Source organism: Lepus europaeus, chromosome 9 (assembly GCF_033115175.1).
Source record: "Lepus europaeus isolate LE1 chromosome 9, mLepTim1.pri, whole genome shotgun sequence".
Lineage (NCBI taxonomy): Eukaryota > Metazoa > Chordata > Mammalia > Lagomorpha > Leporidae > Lepus > Lepus europaeus.
This window is the reverse complement of record NC_084835.1, coordinates 71,211,172-71,238,608: the sequence shown is the minus strand read 5'-3', so window position 1 is coordinate 71,238,608 and position 27,437 is coordinate 71,211,172. Positions and strand designations below refer to the sequence as shown.

The 27,437-nt window shown below is 41.7% G+C and overlaps 1 protein-coding gene across 1 annotated transcript; it reads right to left on the bottom strand.

Annotated features, from left to right (window-relative positions):
* On the bottom strand, positions 1-27,437 carry RIOK3 (RIO kinase 3). The gene is made up of 13 exons (XM_062201471.1): positions 27,226-27,437; positions 19,020-19,135; positions 18,309-18,454; positions 18,109-18,216; positions 17,794-17,903; positions 15,918-16,061; positions 12,368-12,495; positions 9,095-9,292; positions 7,691-7,850; positions 4,909-4,989; positions 4,727-4,816; positions 2,546-2,653; positions 1-1,590 (listed from the first exon to the last, which is right to left on the bottom strand). The coding sequence occupies exons 1-13, from the start codon at positions 27,286-27,288 to the stop codon at positions 1,483-1,485; spliced, it is 1,560 nt and encodes a 519-aa protein (XP_062057455.1). The 5' UTR covers positions 27,289-27,437; the 3' UTR covers positions 1-1,482.

Below are 27,437 nucleotides of genomic sequence, written 5' to 3'. Positions count from 1 at the left end.
TTCTAAAATGATCTCTGCACTTTTAATTTCTTAAAAAGCACATTCACAGCACACTCTAAGAATGCCACACAGCAAAGGTTTGCTGCTTTTTGTCAGAGTATGTCAGAAAACAAAACAAAAAAGTTTTAAATGGTTAATGATAATAAAAATTAGTTCTCTGAAATTTCTGTAAAGCCAGTAATCACCATTTACATCTTTGTTTCAGAGCAGTAAACATTTCAGAAATATAATGTGTATCCACCCAAAACCACACTTCTCGGAAATGCAGTTAAAAGCTGTAACACAGAAACAAAAATAAATATTTTTCTAGAAAGAACATATCTGGCCTCTTAGCGTACTGTTAAAAGGGAAGTCTTCACATGTAAATGATGTCCAGACTTACTTTCTATGACCAGACCGAAAGCTGGATCTGTAGTGGTAGGAGGAATGACGACCCTGCAGTCCCAACAAAGCCAGGGCCTTTTCCAGGGCAGTGCTTGCTTTCTCAAAGTGCTATCCTGCCGGCACTAACAACTACTAACAGTGAGGCTGGATGGTTCCAATCAGTGGGTTGATTTGGTATCTGAATTGTTTTCACCCTTTGATTATTTAATACTTCTCATTGGTTAGCTATGTTTCTCTCAAAATCAATAAATACAGTTTTAGTGAGATGTAAACTAAAATATGTCTCATTGATTTCATTAAAATACGTCAGACATGGTTAAGTCCGTCATTCCAGATAATGCATATTTCATTATAAATGTAGAGCAGCCACAGTGAGCTACATCCTAACCCTTTACCTAAATGTAAAAAAGCTAAAAAAGTGAAATTTAAAACTGTGGGTAATGAAGTTCTCCTATATTTATCTCTATGATGCCATTTCTTTGATATGAACATGGAAAAAAATAGAATTTAGTCCATTTTCATGATGTATCAATAAAAAGTACATTGTATGTTTCCCGCAGTCATTCTGAAAACAAATTTCCATTAATAATATCCACTAGGGAGAAGAAATTTTCCTACAGAATCGTATTTGCAGTTTGGAAAAAGAACTGAGAAGGGCTAATTTAGGCCAATAAAATATTTGAGGAAAGACGCAACACAAAACCAGGAGGTGAAAAAACCAAGTAGGCTGTCATTGAACCTCCCTGGGTAAACACATCTGTCCTGTCCCCTGTATCTAGAAGAGCTGGCTAAGTTTTTACAATTCTCATCAAAACATTTTATGCCATGAGTCCTGTAAAATTAGATCCACTTCAGCTAGACAACCTAGAGCTGTTAAAGAACTCTATTATCCTGTTCAGGTGAGAGGTAGTGACATTTTATTCTCTCGATGTTGAGCTAAACATTCCACACATTCGGCACGTGAGTGACGAGGGAAGCACAGAAGCACCAGTGTACACGCCTCCTCGTGTCTTGGCATGTCAGTCACCCATGACTCCACTGGCTCTTGGCAGGCGCCAGTGACCGCCGCGTTACCGCCGAGAGCAGTGGGGACTGCTGCTATTCATCGCACAGTATTGGAGGGCTTCCGTCATCTTTCAGAAATGAAGCCGCTTTCCTTCCGTTCTTCTGAACGTGGTCTTCATTCATCTTCTCCAAAGCTTCTATCTGCAGAATGAACACATTGATCCACTTGTCAAATTCAAAGAAACCACACTTTAGATGGAGGCAGTATTTTTATTCTCTTAAAACAAGGTCACTCTTATTGATGCTGGCTTTGAATTAGAATTCTTGTGAGTACGTGTGTGTACATATATGTTCATACACTCATGCCCGTTTTTGACTTGATTACATTAGGTGGGTCAATTTAGGATCCCTTTCAAGCTAGCAATTAGAATCACGTATGTCTTAATGTGGACTCAGTAAAGCTTTCTAGGAACAAGGAAAGGAGATTCTAGCATTCACTCAACAACAGTAACACCTGCTTACTGAGCAGCTATCTTGTGCTAGAGGCTGAACTGAACAGCTTTCTGTTACCATGATTCTCCTTTCTCCTCTGGCTTTAGTTGCCAGCACAGCTTGGCCAACCTCAAGTCCTATTTAGGAGTTTGGGAACAGACTCTATAACTGTTCTCTGCTTTGGTATAATGTTGGAAATAATTAGCTGCTACTTTTCTTTTTAGTTTCTGTTCAATTTTAAGAGGTCTTCTTTGGAGGAAGATTTTTTTTTTTTATGGTTCTGTTCAGATATTGTAATAACTGAGTATCTCTACGATTACTTCTAACTTGCTATGTTCAGCTAAGGGCAGGGATCATGTATTACTGCTTTTTTTTTTTTTTTTTTTCACCCAGAGAATTCTTCAATCCACTTGGTCATAAAATAGAGGAAATAAGAAATGTGTCAGCTGTTCATCTTAACTAAACTAGAGAATCCCTTGACAAAGTGTTTTGCCATGTGTTTATCCTAAGTTGTAGGCCTGGTGAGGAAAACATCAGCAAAAACATCTCAAGAGAAGACAACTCTCGTTCTGTTTTGGGGGAAGAGAGAACGCTCTGGGTGTCAGCTCTCTCCTCTATGTGATGCCCATCACCAGCAAGGTGAAAACAGCCGCGCATCACTTACCTCCGCTAGGAAATCCGCCTCATTATCTGCTGAGATGTTTAAGCCCGAAACAGCATTGAACAGTTCTCGTTCACTAAGTGCTTCCTTCACTCCTCCTTTCTGGAAAAACTGGTACAGAAATGGGAGGAAGTCAGCAGGAGATGTTGGGAAGATTCTCTTATAAACTAAACACAGGGAATATGCGTGTATTCTCCTTCCACCATTTTTCAGCACTTGATTTTTCCTCGTCAACTAACTATGCTAGCTTCAATTTGCTTATCATTCTATTTGACACATCTCTCCTACCTTCTGGATTTAGTTCACCACACTTAACGTTTATGACTATAGAAATGAGTGGCATATACAGTAGTCCCCACTTATCTGTGTGAGATGTGCTGAAGACTGTGGACACTAAATCCTTTCACAATTTTTCATATGATGAAGTTTAATTTAAAAATTAGGCACAGGGGCCGGCGCCGTGGCTTAACAGGCTAATCCTCCACCTTGCGGCGCCGGCACACGGATTCTAGTCCCGGTCGGGGCACCGGATTCTATCCCGGTTGCCCCTCTTCCAGGCCAGCTCTCTGCTATGGCCCAGGAAGGCAGTGGAGGATGGCCCAAGTCCTTGGGCCCTGCACCTGCATGGGAGACCAGGAAAAAGCAAAAAGCACCTGGCTCCTGGCTTCGGAACAGTGCGGTGCGCTGGCCACAGCGGCCATTGGAGGGTGAACCAACGGCAAAAAGGAAGACCTTTCTCTCTGTCTCTCTCTCTCACTATCCACTCTGCCTGTCAAAAAAAAAATTAGGCACAGGAAAGAGATTAACAACTATTTAATAATAAAAAAGAACAATTTTAACAACAGACTGTAATAAATGTTATGTGAATGTGGCCTCTCAAAATCTTCCTGTCTTGTACTCACCCTTCTGCTTGTGATGATGTGAGATGACACATGACTACATGATGAGATGACGTGAGGTGAACGACACTAGGTGAACAGCACTAGGCCACTCCGTAAAGGTTACCTGAACGTGAGCACTTTCACACTGCAACAGTCAACCTGGTAACTGAGGCAGCTATTCAATGACTAACGGGGGGGGGGGGGGGGGGGGGGGGGAAGCTGGACAAAGGAGTGATTGGTGTCCTAGGCAGGACATGGTGAGATTTCACCAGACTACTCAGAAGAGTGTACAATTTAAAACTCATGAATTGTTTACTTCTAGAATTTTCCACTTCATATTTTTGGACTTAAATTGACTGTAGGCAACCGAAAGGATAAAGGAGGACTACTGTATACAATTGTTTGGCATTGCTTTGAAATGTGCAGATGCAATACACTGACTAACTCCCAAGAACTAAAATTTTCAAGTGGGTTTAGGGGTTATTTCCAATATGTGGTTATTGTATGCTTTAGAAAAATCCTTACTACCTCAATCTGTTGCTAACCATCCATTTGCTTAGAAACGACAAACAAATGTGATCCAACTCTGTGCTTCCTGAGTTTTACCGTCTCTTTACTCTCTCTCATAGTGGCGATGAGCAGACACCATCCCACTAAGGAGACTGTCCTTTTTTCAGTGGTGATGACAATGGCATTAAGCATACAGGCTTATTGTGTACAGACTGAGCATCCCTTATCCAGAACCTGGAACCAGAAGCATTTTGGGTTGTTTTCAGTCTTTGGTATTTGCGTGCATATATATCTTGGGGAGGGGACAAAAGTCTAAACAGAAAATTCATTTATACTTTGTATATAATTTATACACAAAGCCTGAGGGTAATTTTATACAATAATTTGGTTCATCTAATTTTTGACTACAACCTGATACAGGTGGTCAGGTGTGGAGGTTTCCACTTATGCTATTATGTCAGCACTCAATGAGTTTCAGATGTGAGCACTTTGGATTTCAGATTTTTGGATTAGGGATGCTCACCCTGTATTAGCTTGTTAAAAGCACTGTTCAAGTTGCTTCAATATTAGGTGTCAAAGGCAAAACTCCCTTGGAAATTTTGCCCAAAATGTCAGACACAGAATCAAATTCTTGCTGAAAATGAACACTAATCTTTACTTCCTTATCCTAAAAATAGCCAGTACCCCTTCCTTCAGCGTCTAAGAGTATGTCTTCATACTTACCATAAGGGTGAGAGAAATATTTTGGGCCTGTTACATCTCACCAAAAAAATGTACCGATTTGCATGCCTACCTGGGAGACATTCCTGCAGTCACGGAATAAAAACTCCAAGCCATGAGGGTGGGTTGGTTCTACGGACTGACTGACGTCGATCAACCAGACCTATTTAAATAGGGAACACACACCAATATATTTGCATTCAACAATTGACATGGAGAAATTTAATCCAAACATTAACAAAATGTGCTCCTCACCTTCCCGGCATGCCACAGCATGTTATACTCACTGAGGTCAGCATGTACAAGAGTACATTCATTATACAACTGCTGCATCAACTGTGAGGGGGAGAGGCAAAGATTTAGGAAATTAAGGAACAATCCTAATTTACCTACAAAACTAAAATGTGTAACTGCATCAGTGGTTTCCAAAAAGAAAAAACAAGGTTTAAAAACAGGACAAGGCTTTTACTGTTGTTGGTGTTTTAAGTGGAATGTGGGAACAGTGAGACAATGGAGATCAGCGCGTGACCCTTACCCATAGGACAGCAAAGTCAGGAGGTCAAGGGTCAGTCCTGGATTCCCACACTGGGTCTGTGGTCACTAACTAGAGGACCCTTGGTAAGTTACTTCCTTTTACGAAAGGACAAATGTCCTATTTAGATCTCTAGGGGGTTTATACAGCAGTACTTCAAAAAACTGGAAAATGGAATTAAAAGTTAAATTTGGGTGCAAACCCACATAGGAGACCAGGGAAGGCACCTGGCTCCTGGCTTTGGATCAGCGCAGTGCACTGGCTGCAGCAGCCATTGAGGGGTGAACCAACAGAAAAGGAAGACCTTTCTCTCTGTCTCTCTCTTTCACTGTCCACTTTGTCAAAAAAAAAAAAAAAAAAAAAAAAAATTTGGGTGCAAAGGGATTTTGAAATCCATGTAGCTTTTTCATGATATACATTTTCCATTAACTTTTTGAAGACCGCCTCATACACCTCCCAGGTGAAAAGTACTTCCTGTCAGATATGGTACAAAGGAGCCAATTCTTGTGGCATTGTGTATTCGTTATTGATGGTGACAACTAGCCTTATAGTAGAAATCAACATTAATGCATTTGCTACAAGCCTTACAGAATTAACTAGGAAAGGTTCATCACTACTGCATCTCTTTCCTGGCCACCATGCCTCCCAAAGCAGCAAGAAAAATGGACTTGATTTTCCTTTCAGTGTTTTCCTATTGGACGTACAGAAAGATCAGTTCTCTGGTTATAGCTTAACAAACTAATCGTGACAACAATGTTCAATTAAAGCCACGCAGAGAAATGATGACTGTTAGGAACAATTCCTTTCCTTTTCAAGATGTATCTATTTATTTAAAAGGCAGAGCAACAGTGAAAGAGAGAGAGAGAAAGAGAAAGGAAAGAGAGAAAAGATCTTCCATCATTCTTTGGTTTACTCCCCAAATGGCCACAATGGCTGGGGTTGACTGAGGCCGAAGCCAGGAACACAAAACTCCATCCAAGTCTTCCATTTGGGTTGCAGGGGCCCAAGCACTTGGTCTGTCCCCACTGCTTTCCCAGGTGCATTAGGAGGGAGCTGGATCGGAAGTCGTGCATCCAGGACTCGAACCGGAGTTCCAATATGGGATGCTAGAGTCACAAGCAGGGGTTTAACCTGCTGCACCACAATGCCAGTCCCAGGAGCATTTTCTTAAGCTAAAAAGTCCTTAGATTGGATGCAACTGCTGTTCCAAGCATAACCAGCTTCCTTAAGATTCCTGTCTTCAACACCTGAACTTCCTACTATTTTCAATTCTCATCATCATTTTCTTATATACACTGAGACCAAATCTGCTTCACTATAATTTTCATCTCAATATCTTTTATATATATATATATATATTTAAAGATTTATTTATTTATTTGAAAGGAAGAGTCACAGAGAGGCAGAGACAAAGGCAGAGAGAGAGAAGTCTTCCACCCACTGGTTCACTCCCAAAATGGCTGCAACTGCCACAGCTGCACCAATCCAAAGCCAGGAGCCAAGCGGGTGCAGGGGCCCAAGGACTTGGACCATCTTCTACTGCTTTCCAAGGCCACAGCAGAGAGCTGGATCAGAAGTGGAGCAGCCGGAACTCAAACCAGCGCCCATATGGGATGCCAGCACTGTAGGCGGCAGCTTTACCTGCTACACTACAGTGCCAGCAATATCTCATATATTGATAACTGATATCACAATAGATATGAGAGGTCTTCAAAAAGTTCTTGTAAAATGCCTATTTTGAAAAACTTGCACAGATTTCAAATTTTTTGCACCAAAATAAACATTTCATTCCATTTCCCATGAACTTTTTGATGCTCTCTCATATTTCCTTCACTGGGATCCATGCAAACAAACTAAGAAGGCACTATACCTGCTAAATGTAGTAACAGTGATTCTATTTAATGAAGTTGTGATCTGTAGCTTTACGAGCTATTGCATTCTCTTGTCCATAAGTCTGTTAAGTTTTTCAAAGCTACTCTAAAGACACACAAATATTGATAGAAAAAGACAACTCTTCAGTGTTAGCATTCCCTCACAAACTTCAGTCTGTTCTTACTACATCATTTTGAAATAGTACTATCTAAGAAGTTTTTTGTTTTTTTTTTTAAAGTTTACAAGAGGGGCAGGCATTTGGCCCAGCAGTTAAGCCACTGCTTGGGACACCCACATTCCATACTGGAGTGCCAAGATTCAAGTCCCACATATGCTCTCCATTCCAGCTTCCTGCTAAAGTATACGCGTAAGGCAGCAGGCGATGGTCCAAGTACTTTGGTTCCTGCTGCCAAAGTGGAAGGCTCTGATTGAGATCCATGCTCCTGGCTATGGCGTGGCCTGGCCCAGCCCTGGCTGTTGTGGGCATTTTAGAAGTGAACCAGCAAAGCAAAGAACTCATGCTCTCTGTTTCTCTGCCTTTCAAATAAACAAATAATAAAAAAATAAATTTTTAAAAAGTTTATAGGAACATTTTAGAAGCTGGCACGTGAATGCTTTCAAAGGCACACTTACATGAAGAGTTTGGTAGTAAGCTTCTTTCATTTCTTCACTACTGAGCTTTACTTCTTTTAATTTAGGGGCTGGAACTTGGTCATGGCCAATAAAAGACATAACTAAAATGTGTTTCTTGAGCAGTACAACTGTTGGACAAGGAATTCCAGCTTTCTGCATTCTATATAGGAAGAAATGAGAATGTAAAGATCAGGTGAAGAAAATACAGCATTTACTCAACAAATATTTAACCAGGGCCTGTAAGGAACTGGCACTCTAATCTACCAGGCAATGTGGGGATACAAAGACAGTAAGACACAGTCTCTGCCCTGAAGCAACCCACCGGCTGGGCAGAAATGACCATCCAAGAGGAGACAGGTACAGTGCAGCAGGAGACATGCATCGGCAGAGGTATGAGTAAGAGTCATGGAATCACAGAGCACTAAAGAAGTCTTATTAGAAGGAGAGATGGGAAACAGGACTTAGCCAGATTAAGAGAGTGCCAGGAAATACATGGAGACATTCAAAAGCACAGTCTGTCTGGAGAATTCAGATTAACCCACAAAGCTAGGTGTGCAAATGGCAGGAAGGGTGATATAGGTTGAGGTTACAGAGACAGGCAAGCTTCACGTCACAAACGAGCTTTGAATTTAAACTAAAGACTATGGAAAGCTGTTGAAGAGTTTTAAAAAGGCAAAGGATGGGATCTCAGTAACAAAACAGAGATGGGATGGGAGCAAGATTCACCAGAAAATGATTCTACTTGGAAGTTCTAAGCAGAATTATTTTGCAACTATTAAATATGGATAATTACTTTTGAAAGCAAACACCTTTACAGAAGAACAAATTAAAATTAAGCTTTCAAAAGATTATGGGAACATTTATTAAGGAAAAGGGATATTTCTTATTTTCTTGGTTGATAAAACAAATTCCTTAATAAGAAAATAAACTGCTTAGAGAATTGTGAAACAAGTCCAAAAATTAAATAAAAATAATTTGATTGGTAAGATGCTACCCCCACCAAACTAAGAAGTTAGATGTCATAAACCATATTTTCTGAAAAAGGGAAATCATTATATTAAGGCTAACTGGCAGCCAGAAACTTTATTCCTAGAGAAAGACAATTTAAAAGAGAATACCGAGGCATATAATAAAATGTCTTAAACAAAAAACACCTTGTTTTCCCTCAAACTTCACAGAGGAAAAGAAAAAGAAAATGGCTTTTTCATCTTAAAAGTATAACTCAGGTAATATATATGGAAATGTTTCCTTATGAAAAGCCTCATTAAATGCTAACATTTTAAGGCCTTTCATTATTTCAATAAGAGAATTTAAAGGAAAGCATAGATCTGTTTTTGCCTGGCTAGTAGGCAAAAATACAATAAGTAATTACCAAGATTATTCTAGCACAATGATTTTCTTTACCTTGTGAGATTGTGCATTTCTTTTTCTGCCCACATGCGGATGATCTTACGTGGATTTAGTTTACTGAAGCGATCTTTAAACCTGAAATCATCTTTAATATATTTGTCACGATTCTTAAACTCATTAAGGGTTGTTTTAAATACCTTGATGGCACATTCTGTAGGTATAGCTTTACTATCTTCTTTTTCATCTTCCATGCTAAGTGGGAAAAGAAAATCAAGTCAGTGCAAGTTGGTAGCTGACAGGTAAAACAATTCCAAAAATCAATAACACTACCGTCTCTAAAGTGTCAAGTCTTGTTTTATTATTTTATTCCTTCAAGTTTTGGATCTTAACAAAACCTTAATTTTTGGCTTTACTTTTGAAGTAAAACACACCTCACCTTGTAGCTGTCTCAAGGCATCAGCATTAGCTGTTCTCTAGGGCAGAATGCTCTCCTACCTATCTTTGACACATCCTGGATGTGTCACCCAAATGCCACTTCAGAGAAGACTTCCTCGTTTTACTCATCAAAACTATCACCATTCACTAGGACATCGCCCTGTGTTAACTCCAGGAACTTACTGTTATCTTGGGATGGGGGAGGGGGAAGCATACTCTATTAAAGCCAGGGCCTTCCTGTGCCCTTCACTGTATATCTTCCATACCTAGAAGAGGACCTGGTCCATGGTAGCTGCTCAAATATTTGGTGAGTGGATGAATTAGCTTTCACAGAGACAGATTACAGACTTTATACAAGGAAGCAAGTTCCAATAATCTAAAGACAGTATAAATAGAACAGGCTGGATTTTGCTATGATATGTTCCCTCTCATTAGAACAGTTTAATGCACTGGATAAGACATTGTCCAAATTACAACTGGAAAAATTCCTCTTTTGGAAGACTGATATGATATAGTCCAATTTATAAGATTGACCTTGGTCATTTTCCTACTAAGAAAAATTTTCCTGTTTCTGTGTGACTAACGGTGCATATAATGGTATACTGTGTATATCCTGCAACTAACATTTTGCATTCAAACTTGGGATTTCTTTGCTTATTTCTAAAATCCAGGTTAAGACCTAACTTCATCCTGATGTTCTCCCTGAATGCGTCTGGCAATGCTTTGTTCCATTCTCTGTTCCTATCCTATCTAGGACCTCACTTGTGTAACTGCACATGCTATTATGTAAATGAAGTAATTATTGGCCATAATGGTTCTGGTTATAATGTTCTCCTCTTGACTACAGCATAAACTCTTGGAGTAAGCACAGCTTGTATTGTATTCCCTGCAAAACCTAGCACAAATTACTGTTCAAGTAACTGTTGATCACCTGGCCAACACAAAAGTGAGAAACCAGAAGAGCTTTCTGAGAGGCTGAATTGAATTCTAAGCTCACCCCCAAGACCCCAAATCCCCTGCATAATCCTCTCCCTCTGAGTGTGGATAGGATAGCCACTTTCGGATTAGGTTACGTTGTGGCAACAGTGTCTGTGAGATTCAGTCTTCCCAGATTGCAAGAAGAGGCTCCTCCCCTGGCTTCCAAGTGAGCTGAGCCACTGTGTGAAAGGGCCTGTGAAAAAGCCACATGGCAAGGAACTACAGGGGCCAGGAATGACAGCAGCCTCCAGTTGGCAGCCAACAAGAAAGTGGGAACCTCAGTCCTACAGTTGCAAGTAACTGTTTGGTGCCAAGGGAAGAGGACACAGAGCTCCAGAAAGGAATGTGACCCAGCCAATGCCATCTGGTGAGATCCTGAGCAGAGAACACAGCTAACCAGGCCGGGACTTCCGGCTTGACTATGATAAAATATGGTATTCCTTTAAGATGCTAAATTTTGGTAATTTGTCACACAGCACAGAAAACCAACAAACTTTAGAGCATGTACTTTCAGTCACGTATAACTCTTCAGTTTTGTTAACTTACAAATGCCAAAGTACGAATGACTATGTCAATTCTACTAGAAGGAAAGAGAACTTACTCCTTATAGCAAGACAGCATTAAGTATAATGGAAAATGAACAGAGGCAGTTGACAAAAAAAAAAAAAAAAGCCAATAAAGCACTTGAAAAAATGTGCAACGTTAATCTATTAAATAAATGCACCCCAAAATAAAGATGTTAATCTTTCATTTTCACACTAATATTAACTATGATAATACCCAGCATTGATGAGGATGAGGGAACAGTTAAGCTCCTCAATGGGAAATCTGGCAATGCCTACTGACACTCAGCATGTGTACAACCTGCAGATCTGACAAGCTCACAGGAAAAATTGCATCTGCCCTACTGTTAAAAGAGAAACTCAAATTCAAGATTTTTGAAGGTCTTTGTTGTGACCTTCAAACATTTAAAAAAATTTTTAGATAAACTTTTAATATATAAAAAAATCAAGAAATTTCGCTTGCTACAATACTCAGGCTCAGGGGCCTGAATTGTGTACAGAATCAGATATTCCCTATTCAGTGAGGTCTTCCACTATTTAACAATGGGGAGAAATGCAAAAGGTCTTTGGCCCAGTAATTTCATTGTTAGGAAAAAGGATATATTTGCCAAAGTACAGCAATATTTATGTAGAGGGATATTCCTGTATATTCACTTTTGGAATATACTTCTATTTAAAAACAGAGTGGTACAAACCAGCAATCTAGAAAGCTCTAAATTAGATTAACTGAGAAAACTAAGATTCTGAATATAGAGTGTAGTCTCTTTTTGCATGAGCAAAGTAAACAACATATGCACAAAAATTTCCTTTCTCTGAACAGGCCTCACTTTCTCTGTTCCCTATGCCATTCTTTACTCACCTAAGTCCTGTGACAAAAGTCAGGTAGGTAAGATCTAAAATGGCTTACGATCTTTAAAAGACATTTCCTTCAATAATGTAAGCGTTATTTAAAGGTACAATTTCTTAAAATAAGGATCAGACTTAAAAGGGAGGAATCAGTTACTGATCTAAACACATCTCCCTGAAGCCATGGTTTGAAAGACCATTATAAAACTCAGGTTCAGATTCCATTGCACTTATAGTGGCCTGTATGATGTAGTATGATTACTAGAATGTAACAAATACAAAAAGACTGAAGGAGTCTACACAAAATCCTTAATGGCCACTTCCAGGTGGTAGAATGAGGGTGATCATGTTTTTCTTCCTACATTCCTAATTGTCCAGACTTTTTACAATAACACTCTTTAAATTACTCTGCTTGCCATGTAGTATTAACTGTGTAAAGCCATCAAGCTTGGGAAGAAGAACTAAGCTTTAGTTCCTATGATGGTATTGTATTGTGCTCATTTACCTCCCTCCATACGCATGGAAGACAACAGATTCCTTTCCTGTACTAATACAGCCAGTGATTGTCTCCAACATTCCAGAGTTGATCATTTTGTACATAAGTAAACGTGTCTTAGGATCGACTGCTTTTTCCTGTAAAAGATTAAGTGCTATAAGTGAAAATAATGGTTAATCATAAAATGTTTTCTGAGCCATTTCTAATCTCTAATATTCAACATAAACATTTACTTTTTATTACTTAATTTACCTACGTATATATAAAACAGGTTCCTAAAAGAGTGGTAACAAGATGAAATTAATTTCCATAAATGTAACTCTGATATCTTTGAAAGTGAGTATCTAAAAGAACATTACAACGCAGACACCTGAAGAGTGACACTGAGATGAAGCATGAGGCCTCAGGACCTGGGGACCCAAGGGTCAGCTCAGAGACAGAAGGCTAGGAGCAGGGTCTGCTGATGATTCCAAGTTTGGGTCATAGGAGTTAGGATTTCTTGAGGGGTGGGCCCAAGGGCTTGAGGTAGGCTGGGGAACCTTTTTTTCTACCAAGAGCCATTTGGATATTCATAACATAACTCACAGGCCACACAAAATCATCAACTTAAAAATCAGCCTGCTAAAGTTTACTGAATTTCGAGTTTCACCTGCAGTTGCCTTGGCAGGGCCAGCTGGACATGGCCCATGGGTCAGATGTTGCCCCACCCCGGCTAAGGCAAAGCCACTTGACCAATGACCAAAGGGCAGGAGAGCCACTAAAGGATACTGCCTGAGGGGCAGCCTGGAGTTTCTGGGTGTTGATGTGGCACAAACTGGGCAAAAACAACTCAGGCGCAGTTTCCCACGCAGCCAGACCCACCCACAGCCTGCACTGGAGTGTCTAAGGATGAAGGTGTCCATCAGCTGCGCCTCCACCTCACCCTTGGAGAGAAGCCAGTGCCTGCTCTCTTTGCTGTGCTGCAAGATACAGAAGGAGAAAACCCCCCAGAAGTCCAAGCTGGAGGAGAGATCAGCAGGAGCAGCCCTGTCCTCATAGCACTTGGCGTGGCCTCCCTCTTAGTCCCCTCCCTAAATGCAGAGACTTAAGTGGTGGGGACTGGGAGCAGGGAGCCTTAGGCCCTGCCAAGAGAGGCCTCGCATGGGGCCCAGACCCCTCTTCTCATAGCTGGAAGTGCACCATACATCCACAGCTGCCCCCGGAGCAGGACACTGAAGTGGACCAAGCTCAGGGGCAGCCCAGGGTCCCAGGTATCTTGTGGCTCTGGTAATGTCTGGGACCAAACTTGGGGGCCCTTAGAGCAGTGCTCACGATTCTCTTACCTCTGGTACCTTTCCCTAAGCCCTAGCGCCCTTCCCCTTTGCTCCCCTAGAGAGAACCAATACATCTGTGGGAGGCAGCTCCCCTACTATTCTCCAGGGCAACATGAGGGGACTGAAAGGTAAGGGGTTAATACCACTAGCTGCCCCCTGATCCCGATTACAGCAATAAGCATGTCTCTCCATCTCTCTCCCAGGATTGTGGTCTGGACTGAATCCAGGTTCACAAGTAGACACCCTGGGGCGGGGGGGGGCGGGGGGAGTGGACAAAGGGGCACTTCGGGTGCCACAGAGACATGTACAGACTCCATGACTCTCCATACAATGCTAAAACAAGAGTCCCTCCCATTCCTTAACCCCTGACCACTTCCAGCTTCAGACCAGACCCTTTCCTCACCAGGTTAGGCATCCCCAGCACCTATCTGGGACTTCACTGGCCCTTCTTTTGTCTTCTACAAAGACAGGACCTCTATTGGGGCCGGCGCTGTGGCGTAGTGGGTAAAGCTGCTGCCTGCACATGGGTGCTGGTTCAAGTCCTGGCTGCTACACTTCCCATCCAGCTCTCTGCTATGGCCTGGGAAAGCAGTAGAAGATGGCCCAAGTGCTTGGGCTCCTGCACCCATGCGGGAGACCCAGAAGAAGCTCCTGGCTCCTGGCTTTAGATCAGCGCAGCTCCAGTTGTTGTGGTCAACTGGGGAGTGAACCAATGGATAGAAGACCGCTCTCTCTCTCTCTGCCTCTCCTTCTCTCTGTGTAACTCTGACTTTTAAGTAAATAAATAAATCTAAAAAAACAAAAACAAAAACAAAACAAAACAAAACAAAAAAAAAAACACAGGACCTCTGCAATGCACAGATACTCTTGGAGACTGAAGACCACACTGTTTCCTGCCAGCCGTGAGCTGGGACCCAACTCCAAAGGACCTTGTTCGCTCACCTCTATGTGGTTCCCACCCAGTCCTGCCCTCAGCCTTTTCAGGTGCTTTGCCTAGAACTTTTAGACTCTGCTGTTAGTCTAAAAAAAACAGACTGTAGATTTAAAAAAATAAACAGATACTAACTTAGAATCTTATTGTAGGGCAGGCATTTGATACAGCAGTGAAGAGGTCACTTGAGATGCCCATATCCCATACTGGAGTGCCTAGGTCTGAGTCCCAGCTCTGCTTCCAAATCCAGTTTCTTCCTAATGTGCACGATGGAAGACAGCAGTGATGGCTTAGTAGTTGAGCACCTGTCACCCAGCTTGGAGGCCCAGACTGAGTACTGGGCTCCTGGCTTCGGCCTGGCCCAGCCTCAGCTCTAGAGCGATTCTGGGAAGTGAACCAGTAGATGGAAGGTCTCTCTTTCTCACTGCCTTTCAAAACAAATAAATAATTTTTTAAAAAATCTTATTTATCACTTAAACTTAAATAATTCTAACATTCAAAAAATTCTTTATTACTTTATGGAAAGGTTTATTAAATTAGTTTAGTCTCAAAATATGAAACACTATCTTCATTAATTAGAGACTGTTGGGTCAAATATCAATAATACAGGAGTCTTCAAATTGAAAAGTTCATGAAAAATGCAAAATTTATGCAAGGATTTCAAAATTTTTTGCACCAAAATACTTATCCTTAATTCTATTTTCCATGAACTTTTTGAAGTGTCCTTGCATAAAAGGAAATAGTTTTTTAAAAAGATTTATTTGAGAAAGTTGGGGGGGGGGGGGGGAGTCAGGGTTCACTCCCCAAATGGCTGGGTCTGGGTCAGACTGAAACCAGGAGTCAGGAGCTTCACTCAGGTCTCCCATGTGGTGCAAGGGTCCAAGCACTGGGTCATTTTCCTCTGTTTTTCCCAGTCACATTAGCAGGGAGCTGGATTGGAAGTGGAGCAGCCAGGACTCTAACTAGCACTCATATGGGATGCCAGCATTGTGGCTTAACCTGTTATGCCACAGTGCTAGACCAAGGAATAATTTTTTTAAAGCATCCAACAACAGTCAGCTGCAATGGAAACTATAGTCTGATTTAGTTATGGTCACTAAAATGTGAGTTTTCAATAAGTGGTTAATAACCATTCTATTAAATCTGAAGAGTCAAATAGCAAAGTTGCTTGAGATGTATTTACATATCTGAGACTTGAAAAGCTAAGCTCATAAGAAATATAAAACATGAAGTTTTGTTGCTCCCCACCACCCCCAAGCATGAAGTTTTCTAAGATGACTATTTCCATTAAAGAAAAAAAACTAAGTGTCCTTACTGCAGTAGAATGCTCCTTCTTCTCATGGAGACGGGCGCTTCGGCGCTCCTCTGAGTAGGCATGTTGTTTCAAAGCATTAAAAACGTGGTTTGAGAGTTTTAAATCCATTCCAATTCCATCTCCAACCTGAAACCCAGGTGCAAACTGCCAGAGGAAGAAGAATTAGGACCTGAATACTCTAAGGTAGGGACAGTTTTAACAAACAGCAACAATGAGAAGACTAGTTTTCACTTGGCTGACCATACTATCAAAACAGAATCCACAGGGACTACAGAGAAAAGTAACTCACAATGGAAAGAGGAGTAACACTGTTTAAGAAATTACAGCCCAAAGGAAAGTGTTTACTTTATGCACAGGAAACATTCAATTACACCTAAAACTAAGGTCTTTCAGCATATACTTTGTACTTCTCTTCTACATCAGCCAAAGACCATATCATTATATTGTGAAGCCTACAACAAAACTCACTAAAGAAATACACTTTCAAAATTATTTTTGGGGAATGAGTTACTATAGTAAACTATGCCCATCACGTCTATGCCAATTATGTTTTACAGCTCAACAATCCAATAAGGTAGCTACTAGCCATATGTCTCCAGATTTAAGTTAATTAACATCAAAATTAAATTTAAAATTCACTTTCTCAGTTGTACAACCCAAATTTCAGGTACTCAGTAACAAATGTGGCTGCCATACTGGAAAGCACAGATAAAGAATATTTCCATTATCACAGCAAATTCTACTGAAAAGCACTGCTCTAGAGACAGATTTGGCATATTTCTAGAAATGATATAACTTAATATTTATATAAAAAGAATTTGTACTCCGAAGCCGCAATGTTCTATATTAGCTATATTTATAAAAGTTAGAATGTTACTTTAAATACATACCTAGTTATATATGTATTTATTTGTATTTTATTTATGTGACGGGTAGAGAGAGAGCTGTGCCCATCAGCTGATTCATCCTCCAAATGCTCAGAATAGCTGGCACTGGGCTGGGCTAAAGCTGGGAGCTAGCAATCCAATCCAGTTCTCTCACATGGGTGGCAAGAGCTGCCTCCCAAGGACCCACTTAGCAGGAAGCTGCAGTCAGAAGCCAGAGCTAGGAACAAACCCAGGTACTCCAATGTGATATGCAGCAAACCTAACCCATGTCTTAACTGCTAGGCCAAATGCCTGTTCCTAGCATGTTAGTTTTTAAAGTTCTATTTCATTTCTGATTTTGTGCAGTTCAGACACAAGATTAAAAAAAATTCAAAAAGTAAGAACAGAGGTAGGCACTGTGTCATAGCAGGTTAAGGCCACCATCTGCAACACCAGCATCCCATATGGGCACTGGTTCAAGTCTTGGTTGCTCCACTTCTGATCTTCTGATCCAGCTTTCTGCTAATGGCCTGGGAAAAACAGCAGAAGATGGTCCAAGCACTTGAGACCCTGTCACCCATGTGGGAGGCCCAGATAAAGCTCCTGGCTCCTGGCTCCAACTGGACCCATCCCTGGCTACTGTAGCCATCTGGGAAGTGGGCCAGCAGACAGAAGATCTTGCTCCCTCTCTCTCTCTATTTCAAACAAATAAAAAAAGTCTTTAAACAAATTTTTTTTAAAGAACAAATGTTGCATAAGAACTATTTCTAAATTTTATAATCAATGTAAGCCAAACAGTTTTTTTTTTTCTTTTAATATTGTATTATTTTGGGGTACTTAATAGTGTTATTAGTGGCTGGGTTTTCAGGGCATTTGCTATATGATCCTGTAAAATATTTTTAAAAAGGAGGACACATAATTTTAGAAATTTAAGATACTATATTTAGATTCCTATTAAAACTTATTCAAACAAAAGTCTCAATTCAGAGACAGATCTTTCCATAACTTACATTTTCCATTCTTGCTGTGTTCTTTCTCCCACACACTACTTCATCATGTTTGGTGGTGATGTCTTTTCCTTTTCCAATAAAACCCTTTTTGGGGGTAGGAACAGGTTTTGCTAAAGGTAAATAAAACAAACTAAGTATATAAAAATAGCTAATGTTAAATTGTAGCATTCAACAGTGTCTGAAAAGACATCTGGATCTAATAAGAGTAAATGACCAGGTATGATTCATTGATAAATAGAAAATGAAAAGGGTTCACTGGAAAAATTCCCATGTATAGTCCCCTGTCTTGCTCCCAGAAAACAGCAGCACTGATACCTGGTATGTAGGGATCATCACGAGTGTCCTGCCAGTCAACCTCATCTTCAGAGCTATCACTGTCTTCAAAGGGATGCACTTTTCGATAATTTTCAAAAGAAATAGAAACTTAAAGGCAAAAATAGTTGAAGCTTTATTTAGGAGCACAGAACAAGCACTTTCTACCACTCGAAGTAGCTGTCACAATAAGCTAAGAATACCTTTGCTATCTCCATTGAATTTTTTTTCTTCACGCCTCAGCTGTGCATCATATTCTCTGTCAAATTCCATCTGTAGCATCTGAGCCAGCATTAGGTCACTGGAAGTGTCAATGTTTTCTCCAGATATAAATGGTCCGTCAGCAACACTATTCAAATAAGGTGATATAAACTGAGATAATGTGTCTGTGCCCAGAGCCCATCAAATCAGAGTAGGATATGCATTTAAGTGTCAAATCTGTACTGAACAATAGGAAGGAAGTCTACAAACTATCTGCCTACACTTGCCTAGCCAGCCTCACGCCAAAAGCATGTCCCTTTAAGAGCACCAAGTAGCATTATGAGAGCTAGAGCCTACCCTAAAACCCAATTGCGACCCCAAATGCATTTGTTCTGTGTTCTACTCAAGAGGAGACAAATATTTATGAAAATGATAAATTGCAAACACTTGATTAAAACTGTACCTCATCTAGTTCAATGCTGCATTAACATGAAATAACAAAACTCAAAAGAAAAACAGTGGTTTGTCCATGATAATACTGAAAACTAGGCATAGAGGACCAAAACTCAGATATCAATGCACTCCCACTATGGTATTCTTTCTACTGCACTGCTTTTCCAATGTATTTCCTAATCATTTGTCATGATAATCATGAATCAAGTCCTAAAACTTTGTAATAAGCTACTAGGTGGAAGGATGTAAATTTTACTTACGTCACTTCAGGAAAAGCAGCAGCTTCTTCTTCTAACTGCAATTCTTTAGCCAACTGTTCACTCATGACATCAGCCAAAGAACAGGACATTGTATTTTGAGGAGTGGCCCATGGACACTATTTAAAAAAAAAAAAAAAAAAAAAAGAGGTAGCTAAATTGATAATAATGAAACAACTTGGAAATAAGGTTATTTTTGAGAATGAAACTAAGTTAAATCAGCCCCAAATAAATGATTAGCTACTTGCAGAAATTACCTTAGACATGTAAATATCTCCCAGCTCAAATCTAACTGGGAAAAGTACAACCACAACAGCCAAAAGTGCTTTCTGGAGTTGGCACTGTGGCGTAGCATGTTAAAGCGCTGCCTGCAATGACAGCATCCCACATGGCACCGGTTCAATTCCTGGCTTCTCCACTTCTGATCCAGCTCCCTAATAATGTACCTGGAAAGTAGTGGACGACGGCCCAAATACTTGAGCCCCTGTATCCATGTGGGAGACCCACATGAAGATTCTGGCACCTGGCTTCAGCCAAGCCCAGTCCTGTTGCAGCCTTTTGGGAAGTAAACCAGCAGATGGAAGCTCTCTCTGTCTCTCCCTTTCAAATCAATAAAAGTGCTTTCTAACTTGCTTGGTAGGCAAGTACTAGTTTATCATCCCACTAGCCAGTGAGTTCAAATAACTCCTTTTGTTCCAACTTCTTGCTCACCTAGCAACCTTCTGCTTATAATGTGGCTTCCTCAGTAGATTTTCTTACAACAGACTATACTAAGCAGCACAATCCAAAACCCACTCACAAGTTACACCTCACTTTAATTTAAATATTTAGTCATCTAAGCATAACAGTGTCAGTCTCTCTCAAGACATCATGGTATATAGAAAGGCAAAAACAAGAAAACAAAATTATATTTTTGAACTTTAGAAGCTGAGAAACAGCCTCTTGAAACAATACATATGGCAAAGTAATATCCTGTAAGGGTCCTCTTGAGTGGTCAGCCATCTAGTTGGTCTTCCTCAGTAACAACACTGCCTCGGCCTTCTTGAAATTAAACTCCAGATTTGCCTCACAATCTTCCTGATTCCCAACTAACCTTTCTGCTTGCAATCTTGCTTGTTTCAGTTCTCTGTAAAACACAACAGCTTTTCTTAAATGCAAATTTGATAGGCTTAGTTTCCTTATTTAAATCTTTTATTTTTTCTTTTAGAAATGTCAAGTGATTTTTTTCTTTTCCGTTATTTATTTATTAAAGATCCCTTTTTCATTTATTTGAAAAGCAGAGTCTGGCCGGCGCTGCAGCTCACTAGGCTAATCCTCCACCTGCAGCGCCGGCACCCCGGTTCTAGTGTCAGTTGGGGCGCCGGTTCTGTCCTGGTTGCTCCTCTTCCAGTCCAGATCTCTGCTGTGGCCTGGGAAGGCAGTGGAGGATGGCCCAAGTGCCTGGTCCCTGCACCCACATGGGAGACCGGGAGGAAGCACCTGGCTCGTGGCTTTGGTCGCGGCAGCCATTGGAGGGTCAACCAACGGCAAAGGAAGACCTTTCTCTCTAACTCTGCCTGTCAAAATAAATAAATAAATAATAAATAAGTAAATAAGTAAATGAAAAGCAGAGTCACAGAGAGGGAGAAGCAGAAAGAAAGAGCACCCCAGATGGCCACAATGGCCAGGGCTGGGCCAGGCCGAAGCCAGGATCATGGAGCTTCCCCTGGGTCTTCCACATGGATGCAGAGACCCAAGCACTCTGGCCATCTTGCACTGCTTTCCCAGGTGCATTAGCAGGGAGCTGGATTGAAAGTGGAGCAGCCAGGACTCTAATTGGCATCCATAAAGGATGCTGGCATCGCAGGTGGAAGTTTAACATGTCAGTGTCAGCCCCTGACTTTTTCTTTTTGAAAAAAGATTTATTTGTTTATTTGAAAAGCAGAATGACAGAGACAGAGAGGGGAAAAACAAAGAGAATGATGTTTCATCTGCTGGCTCACTTCCCAGATGACTACAACAGCTGGGGTTGGTTCAGGCCAAAGCCAGGAGCCTGAGACTCAATCCAGGTCTCCCAGGTGGGTGGCAAGGGCCCTAGCACTAGGGCCATCTTCTAGTGCTTTCCCAGGCACATCAGCAGGGAGCTGAATCGGAAGCAGAACAGCCTGGACTCTAGCCAGATTTGACATGGGATGCTGGTGTCACAGGTGGAGGCTTAACCCACTGTGTCACAATGCCAGCTCCAAATAGTTTATTGTCCTACTGCCTTTTCTTTTTTTTCAAAGATTTCTTTTATTTACTTGAAAGACACAGAGAAAGAGGGAGAGACAACGATCTCCTATCCACTGGTTCACTTCCCAGATGGCCACAATGGCCAGGGCTGGGCCAGACCAAAGCCAGGAGCCTGGAGCTTCATCCAGGTAGATGCAGGGGCCCAAGCACTTGGATTAACCTTTGCTGCTTTCCCAGGCACAATTAGCAGGGACTCAAACCAGCACCCAACACCAACCCCCCACTGCCTTTAGATAAAACCCAAACTCATTCCTTACTGTACTACTATTGAGTATCTAAAACAGACTGCAGCATAGCATGGGATCTATATTAGCCACAAACCTGAGTGTAGTTGGCCTAGGCCATCTAGCTACTCAAAGGGCTTATTGGTGTAATTCTTGGAGACAACTGGGCAACTGACCTTTGTTTTAGTTCCACGTCATTTAGGCCTGGGAATTTACTTGGCACTGGCTGTAAGGGTGGGGTATCCAAGGGCTAAACTGTAACTACATTTATGCCTGGGTGAATTAGAGTCAAGTTTTTCCTAATCTCACTCGGAGTGAAAACATGCACTGGTCCTTAGCACCTACCTACATCAGCCTGGGGCAGAACCGTTCCAGCCTTATGAAAGGCCAGACTCAGAGAAAACAGGAAGGCTTCCTGGAGGTCTGAAGTAACCTCCATCCACTCAGAGCTAATGAGCCGCTGAACACTCTCCTGCTGAGGATTTTTAGGCCTGGCATCTTGACGCTCTCACAGAGCTAATCTGTGGCCATGCAACTTCCTTCTGTATCCACCAGTACAAGAAAATGGCTGTGGCAGAGCCTAAAAAGACTTGTCTGAGCTAACCTTTGGCCATGCAACTTCCTTCTGTATCTACCAGGTACAAGATAATGGCTGGGTGGAGCCTAAAAAGACTTGTCTGATCAGTTTCAAAGATAAGGTTCCAAAAGGCAGATGACTCTTCTCTAAGAATTCTCAACCATATATGGCAATGACTAATAGCGTAACAGACAACATTTAAACATTCAATATATTTATATCACTTGACTAAATCTACATAACTTCCATAGATTATTTAAATCATACAATAATAAGGTAGGTACAATATCATCCCCATTTTTACATTTAGAAACTGAGACACGGAAAGATTTTGTTTTTAACCCAAGATTACACTGTTGATGAACTTGAAGCAAGGCAATAGGACTCCATGGCTGCACTCTCAGGTACCAGTGATTGTATGTAGTGGGATCCTCTGTCATCTTGTTACTCCTTGGTAAATTAAGCACTTTATTAAATGCTACAATAGGGGCCGGTATTGTGGTAGAACGGATAAAGCCAATGCCTGCAATGCTGACATCCCATATGGGCGTTAGTTTGAGTCCCAGCTGCTCCACTTTCGAGCCAATTCTCTGCTAATGTGCCTGGGAAAGCAGCAGGCAATGGTCCAAGTGCTTGGGACCTTGCACCAATGTAGGACACCTGGAAAAAGCTCTGGGCTCCTGGCTTCAGCCTGGCCCCGCTCCAGCTGTTGTGGCCATTTGGGGAGTGAACCAGCAGATGGAAGATCTCTCCCTTGGTCTCCCCACTTCTCTCTCTGTAACTCTGCCTTTCAAGTAAACACAATAAATCTTTTTTTAAAATGCTAAAATAATAATAATAAATCTAAGGTGATGGGGCAGTGGGAAGGGAGAACTCCATAATCTTTCTATCCTCACTACACAAAGTCCCTTCCTGCTAGTCTCAGAAATATAACCCTCCCATAGCATCAAGACCTGCTGGGAATCTCCACACAATTCCTTCCAGTTATTTAGTCTGACTTCCAAGGATATCCATCAAACCCATAACAAGTTTCCCGATTCTTTTTTCCTGTTGCTAAAGAACCTTAAAGAAACTCCATTTCCCTCTCCTCTGGGAAACTGTCACTAGTAAACTATATTCTTGGGGTTCTTCTTTGCTAACACATTCTCCCACACCTAGCTGGCTACAACAGGAACTTAACCCCCTTTCCATACAGTTCCTAAAGATGTGCCCCTAACTGCCTGTACCACTTTTTATAAAACGTTTTAGGGACAAGCAATGTGGCACATCAGGTTAAGCTGGCACCCACATCCCACACTATGGTGGCTGGGATCGAGCCCCACCTCCACTTCGGATCCAGCTCCCTGCTAATGCACCTAGCAGGCAGCAGAAGATGGCCTAAATACTTGAGTTCCTGCCACCAACATGGGAGACCTGGATGAAGTTCCAGGCTCCCAGCTTCAGCCTGGCCCAGCCCTGGCTGTTGCAGGTGTTTGGGGAATGAACCAGCAGATGGAACTTCTCTCTACCCTTACCCCATCTGATTCTCCATCTCTTGTCACTTTTACCTTTCAAATAAACTTAAAAATAAAAATAATAAAAAAAACAAAAACAGAAAAAAGGTTTTACTGAAAACCATTATAGGGAAAGAATCAAGTAAAATAAAAAATAGCAAATATAAAAGAGGTACTTAATAGCAAAAATGCAATCTTCTCTTCAAAGTCTTTAAAGAACCAACCTACAGAAAGGTCCCTTTTCTAATCATGAAGCTAGAAGATAAAATCTAGATGTAATATTTGAGTCATTTTACATGTCCAATCTATTAAAAATTAGAATATTTTCTATTTACAGAAAAATTGAAAAATCTCAAAGCATCTCATACCATTTCCCCTACTATTAATATCATACATTAATTCTGTATACCTGTCACAAGTAACAAACCTACATTACTACTATTAACCAAAGCCCATATGTTATCCTGATTTCTTGAGTTTTCCCCTAGTGTCCTTTTCTATTCAGAATTCCGTCCAGGACACCGTGTTACATTCACTGCCGTATCTCCTTAAACTTCTCTTGGGGATGAGTGCGGCCTGGCAGTGAGGACACTTGCTCTCATACTGAAGTGTGTAGGCTCCGTGCTCAGCTCTGCTCCTGACTTCAGCTTTCTGTTGATGCATTCGCTAGGAGGCCGTGGTGATGGACCAAGTAATCAGGTTCCTGTCACCCATGTGGGAGAGCTGGATTGAGTTCCCGGCTCTGGGCTTTGGCCTGACTCAGTCCCAATCATTGTGGCATCTGGGGAGTAAGCCAGTGGATGGGATATCTATCTCCCTCTCTCCTTCTTAATTTTTTAAAAAAATTCCTCTTGGCTGTGAGTTTCTCAGACTTTGTTTCCGATAACTTTGACCATTTTGAGGAGTACCGTTTATGCATGTTTTAGGTTGTTTCTTCACTTTTGCTTACAATTTGCCAATCCTCCCTTTTTGGAATATCTTCCCAAATTATTTTCCCATAATAGCAGTACAGCATTGTGCAACTGGCAATCTGGGACACTGGGAGAGGAGTCCATGTGCTCAAAATGTTCATAGTTTGCACCAAGACATTTTCTTTTTTTAACTCTCATTCTCTCAAAAGTATGGTGTTTCCAGGGGATGACATCATCACCCTCAGGAGGAATGGAACGTGTGCCTTGTGTATGCTTGTGTTTTCTAAAGCTCTACATTTAGAAAATAAATGCATTTATTTTTAAAAGATTTATTTACTTATTTGAAAGAGCTACACAGAGAGAGAAGAGGCAGAGAGAGAGAGAGAGAGAGAGAGAGGGAGAGAGAGGTCTTCCATCTGCTGGTTCACTCCCCAATTGGCTGCAATGGCCGGAGCTGTGCCAATCCGAAGCCAGGAGCCTCCTCCGGGTCCCTCACATGGGTGGGGGTGACTTGGGCCATCCTCTACCTCCTTCCCAGGCCACAGCAGAGAGCTGGATCAGAAGTGGAGCAGCCCGGTCTCGAACTGGTGCCCATATGGGATACCGGCACTGCAGGTGGGGGCTTTACCCACTACGCCACAGCACTGGCTCCATAAATGCATATTTTTAAAAAGGTCATTTACTTGTTTTTAAAAATTCATCTTTTTTTCAATTCAATTGAAAAGCAAAGTGACAAGAGAGAGACAAAAAGAGATCCACCATCTGCTGACTCAATCCTCAAATGCCCACAACAGCCAGGGCTGGGCCAGGCCAAAGGAAGGAATCCAGAATCCAAACTGAGTCTGTGGCAGAGTGGCAGGAATCTAACTATTTGAATCAGGACCTGCTGCCTCCCGGTACACATTATCAAGAATCTGGAATCAGAAAGAGAGCCAGAACTCAAGCCCAGACACTCAAATAAGGGATACGGAAGCCCCAAGCAGCTTCTTTAACCATTGCCCCAAACACCTTCCCCTATAAATGTACATTTTTAGAGCTTGTTCTCAGTACTTCATTATCCCTGCTATAATCTACATATCTACAAGGATGGACTTTCTATGTCTACTTCAAGTGTAATACAGCAGACTGAATGGAAACAGGAGATGGAAGAATCCAGAGATCTTCTGTTAAGCCAGACACACACGAGATTTGCAAAAATGTAACACAATAATATTCTCTTCAGTACATTTTTTTGCTTTGGAAAAACATTTTAATATAAAAATGTAATCTATATTAATATAATTAACTTTTAAATGACAGGGTTCAAGTTTTCAGTTTTAATTTTTAATACGATAAATATCAAAAGATACAACCAAAGAAAAGCTGAAGTTCCTTAGAGTCCTCGGTGACTGTTAAGAGTAAAGACGTCCTGATAATAACTAGTCTTTAACATCCTTCCCGTTTTTCAAGATCCTCCTCAATCTCCACCTCCCCCCAGGAGGTCTGAGAAGGAGAGGAGTGACACTTGTGCCACCTTCGCACCTCTGCTGAAGTAACTTCAGAACATGCCTCATACAAGATATTTTATAATAGGGTTAGTTTTGTGAGTGAAACATGCTTTGAGGTTAGAATGGGATTCTGAGCAAAGTCTGTCTCCTTCGACATTTTTTACCAGCCCTGGTGCACACTTAACCAGAGGAATTTACTATGTAAATATTTATTAGTCTCTGTCTACTGATTTTTTTCCTTGAATGTCTCCTGATCTTGACTTTACAAACAAAGCCTCAGCATACACACACACCCCAAAAAAACTGCAGATGCAACCACATTTGCCACCTGAGTATCTTAGTTCTACCCACAACTGTATGAGTTTTACAAAACCATTTTCCTTTACTTCAAAGCTAATTATCTTCTTTTCTGTTATGACCAGTCCTGAAGCTCCAATAAGACTAAAAGGTAACCTTTTACATGGAACAAGTGTTCTGTGTCAGCATGCAAAGAACAATTAGCAAGCTAAAAAAGCTGGATTCCTTCACAGCCTTAATTGGAGGAATACAAAACCCCAACAGAGACAGTCTCGCCCTCATACAAACCCTCAAGAAAGCGGCAGAAGAGTTTTTCATTCTTCTAATCAAAGTACCATGAAAAAGAGCAGCAGCCCGAAAGCCAGGAATTCAAGGTGAAATAAATGCTTTCAGTTTGCTCTTCTAGGAAAATTGCAATGGGGCCGCAGGCCGACACAAGGAAAACTCAAGGCCCTTTTACAGCCCGGGGTGTGCACTTGAGCTCTCGTGCTGCGCCTCGGTTTCATCGTTTACTCCTTCACAAACAGGAAATTACGGAACTGGGGCAACCACACTTGTCACATCAAGGAAATCGCTTCCTAAACCAACTTTCTGTGTACTGGCTGACTCATTTGGCCCACGAAAAACAAGTCCGTGTTTGTTTCCCTCGATGACAACGTTTGTAAAGCGAGGCCTACTTAAGACAAACGAGCGGAAATTCAGAAAGCAAGGTGAAGTAGAGAGAGACCCCCAAGCCACCAGGGGGCCTTTGGGGAGCCCCAGTTGCCCTCCGCCGCCTCTTCCCAGCCCCCGACCCCCACCCACCTCGGTAGCCCAGCGGCAGGTCCTCCCTTGCCGAGTCCCGACCCACACCTTTACGAATAGCCCAAGGAGCGGCCCTCTGCCGGCCTTCTGAGGCGAGCCTATCCAGGTAATCAAGGCAGGTACGCCCGCGGCGACCACCACTCACTTTGCTGGATCCCCAGGCCGCTGCTGGCCCTGGCTCAGGCGATGCCACTCCGACCGGATCCATTGAAGAAGGCAGCGACAAGAACTCAGCAGAGCGGTGGCAGGTTGGCAAGCAGGCTCTTCTGAGAAGAGAGGTGGGGCAGGGACGGCCGGCTGCCGGTACCGGAGCTAAGGTGACAGATGGCGGCGGTAGCCGCCGCGTCCGGAACTAGA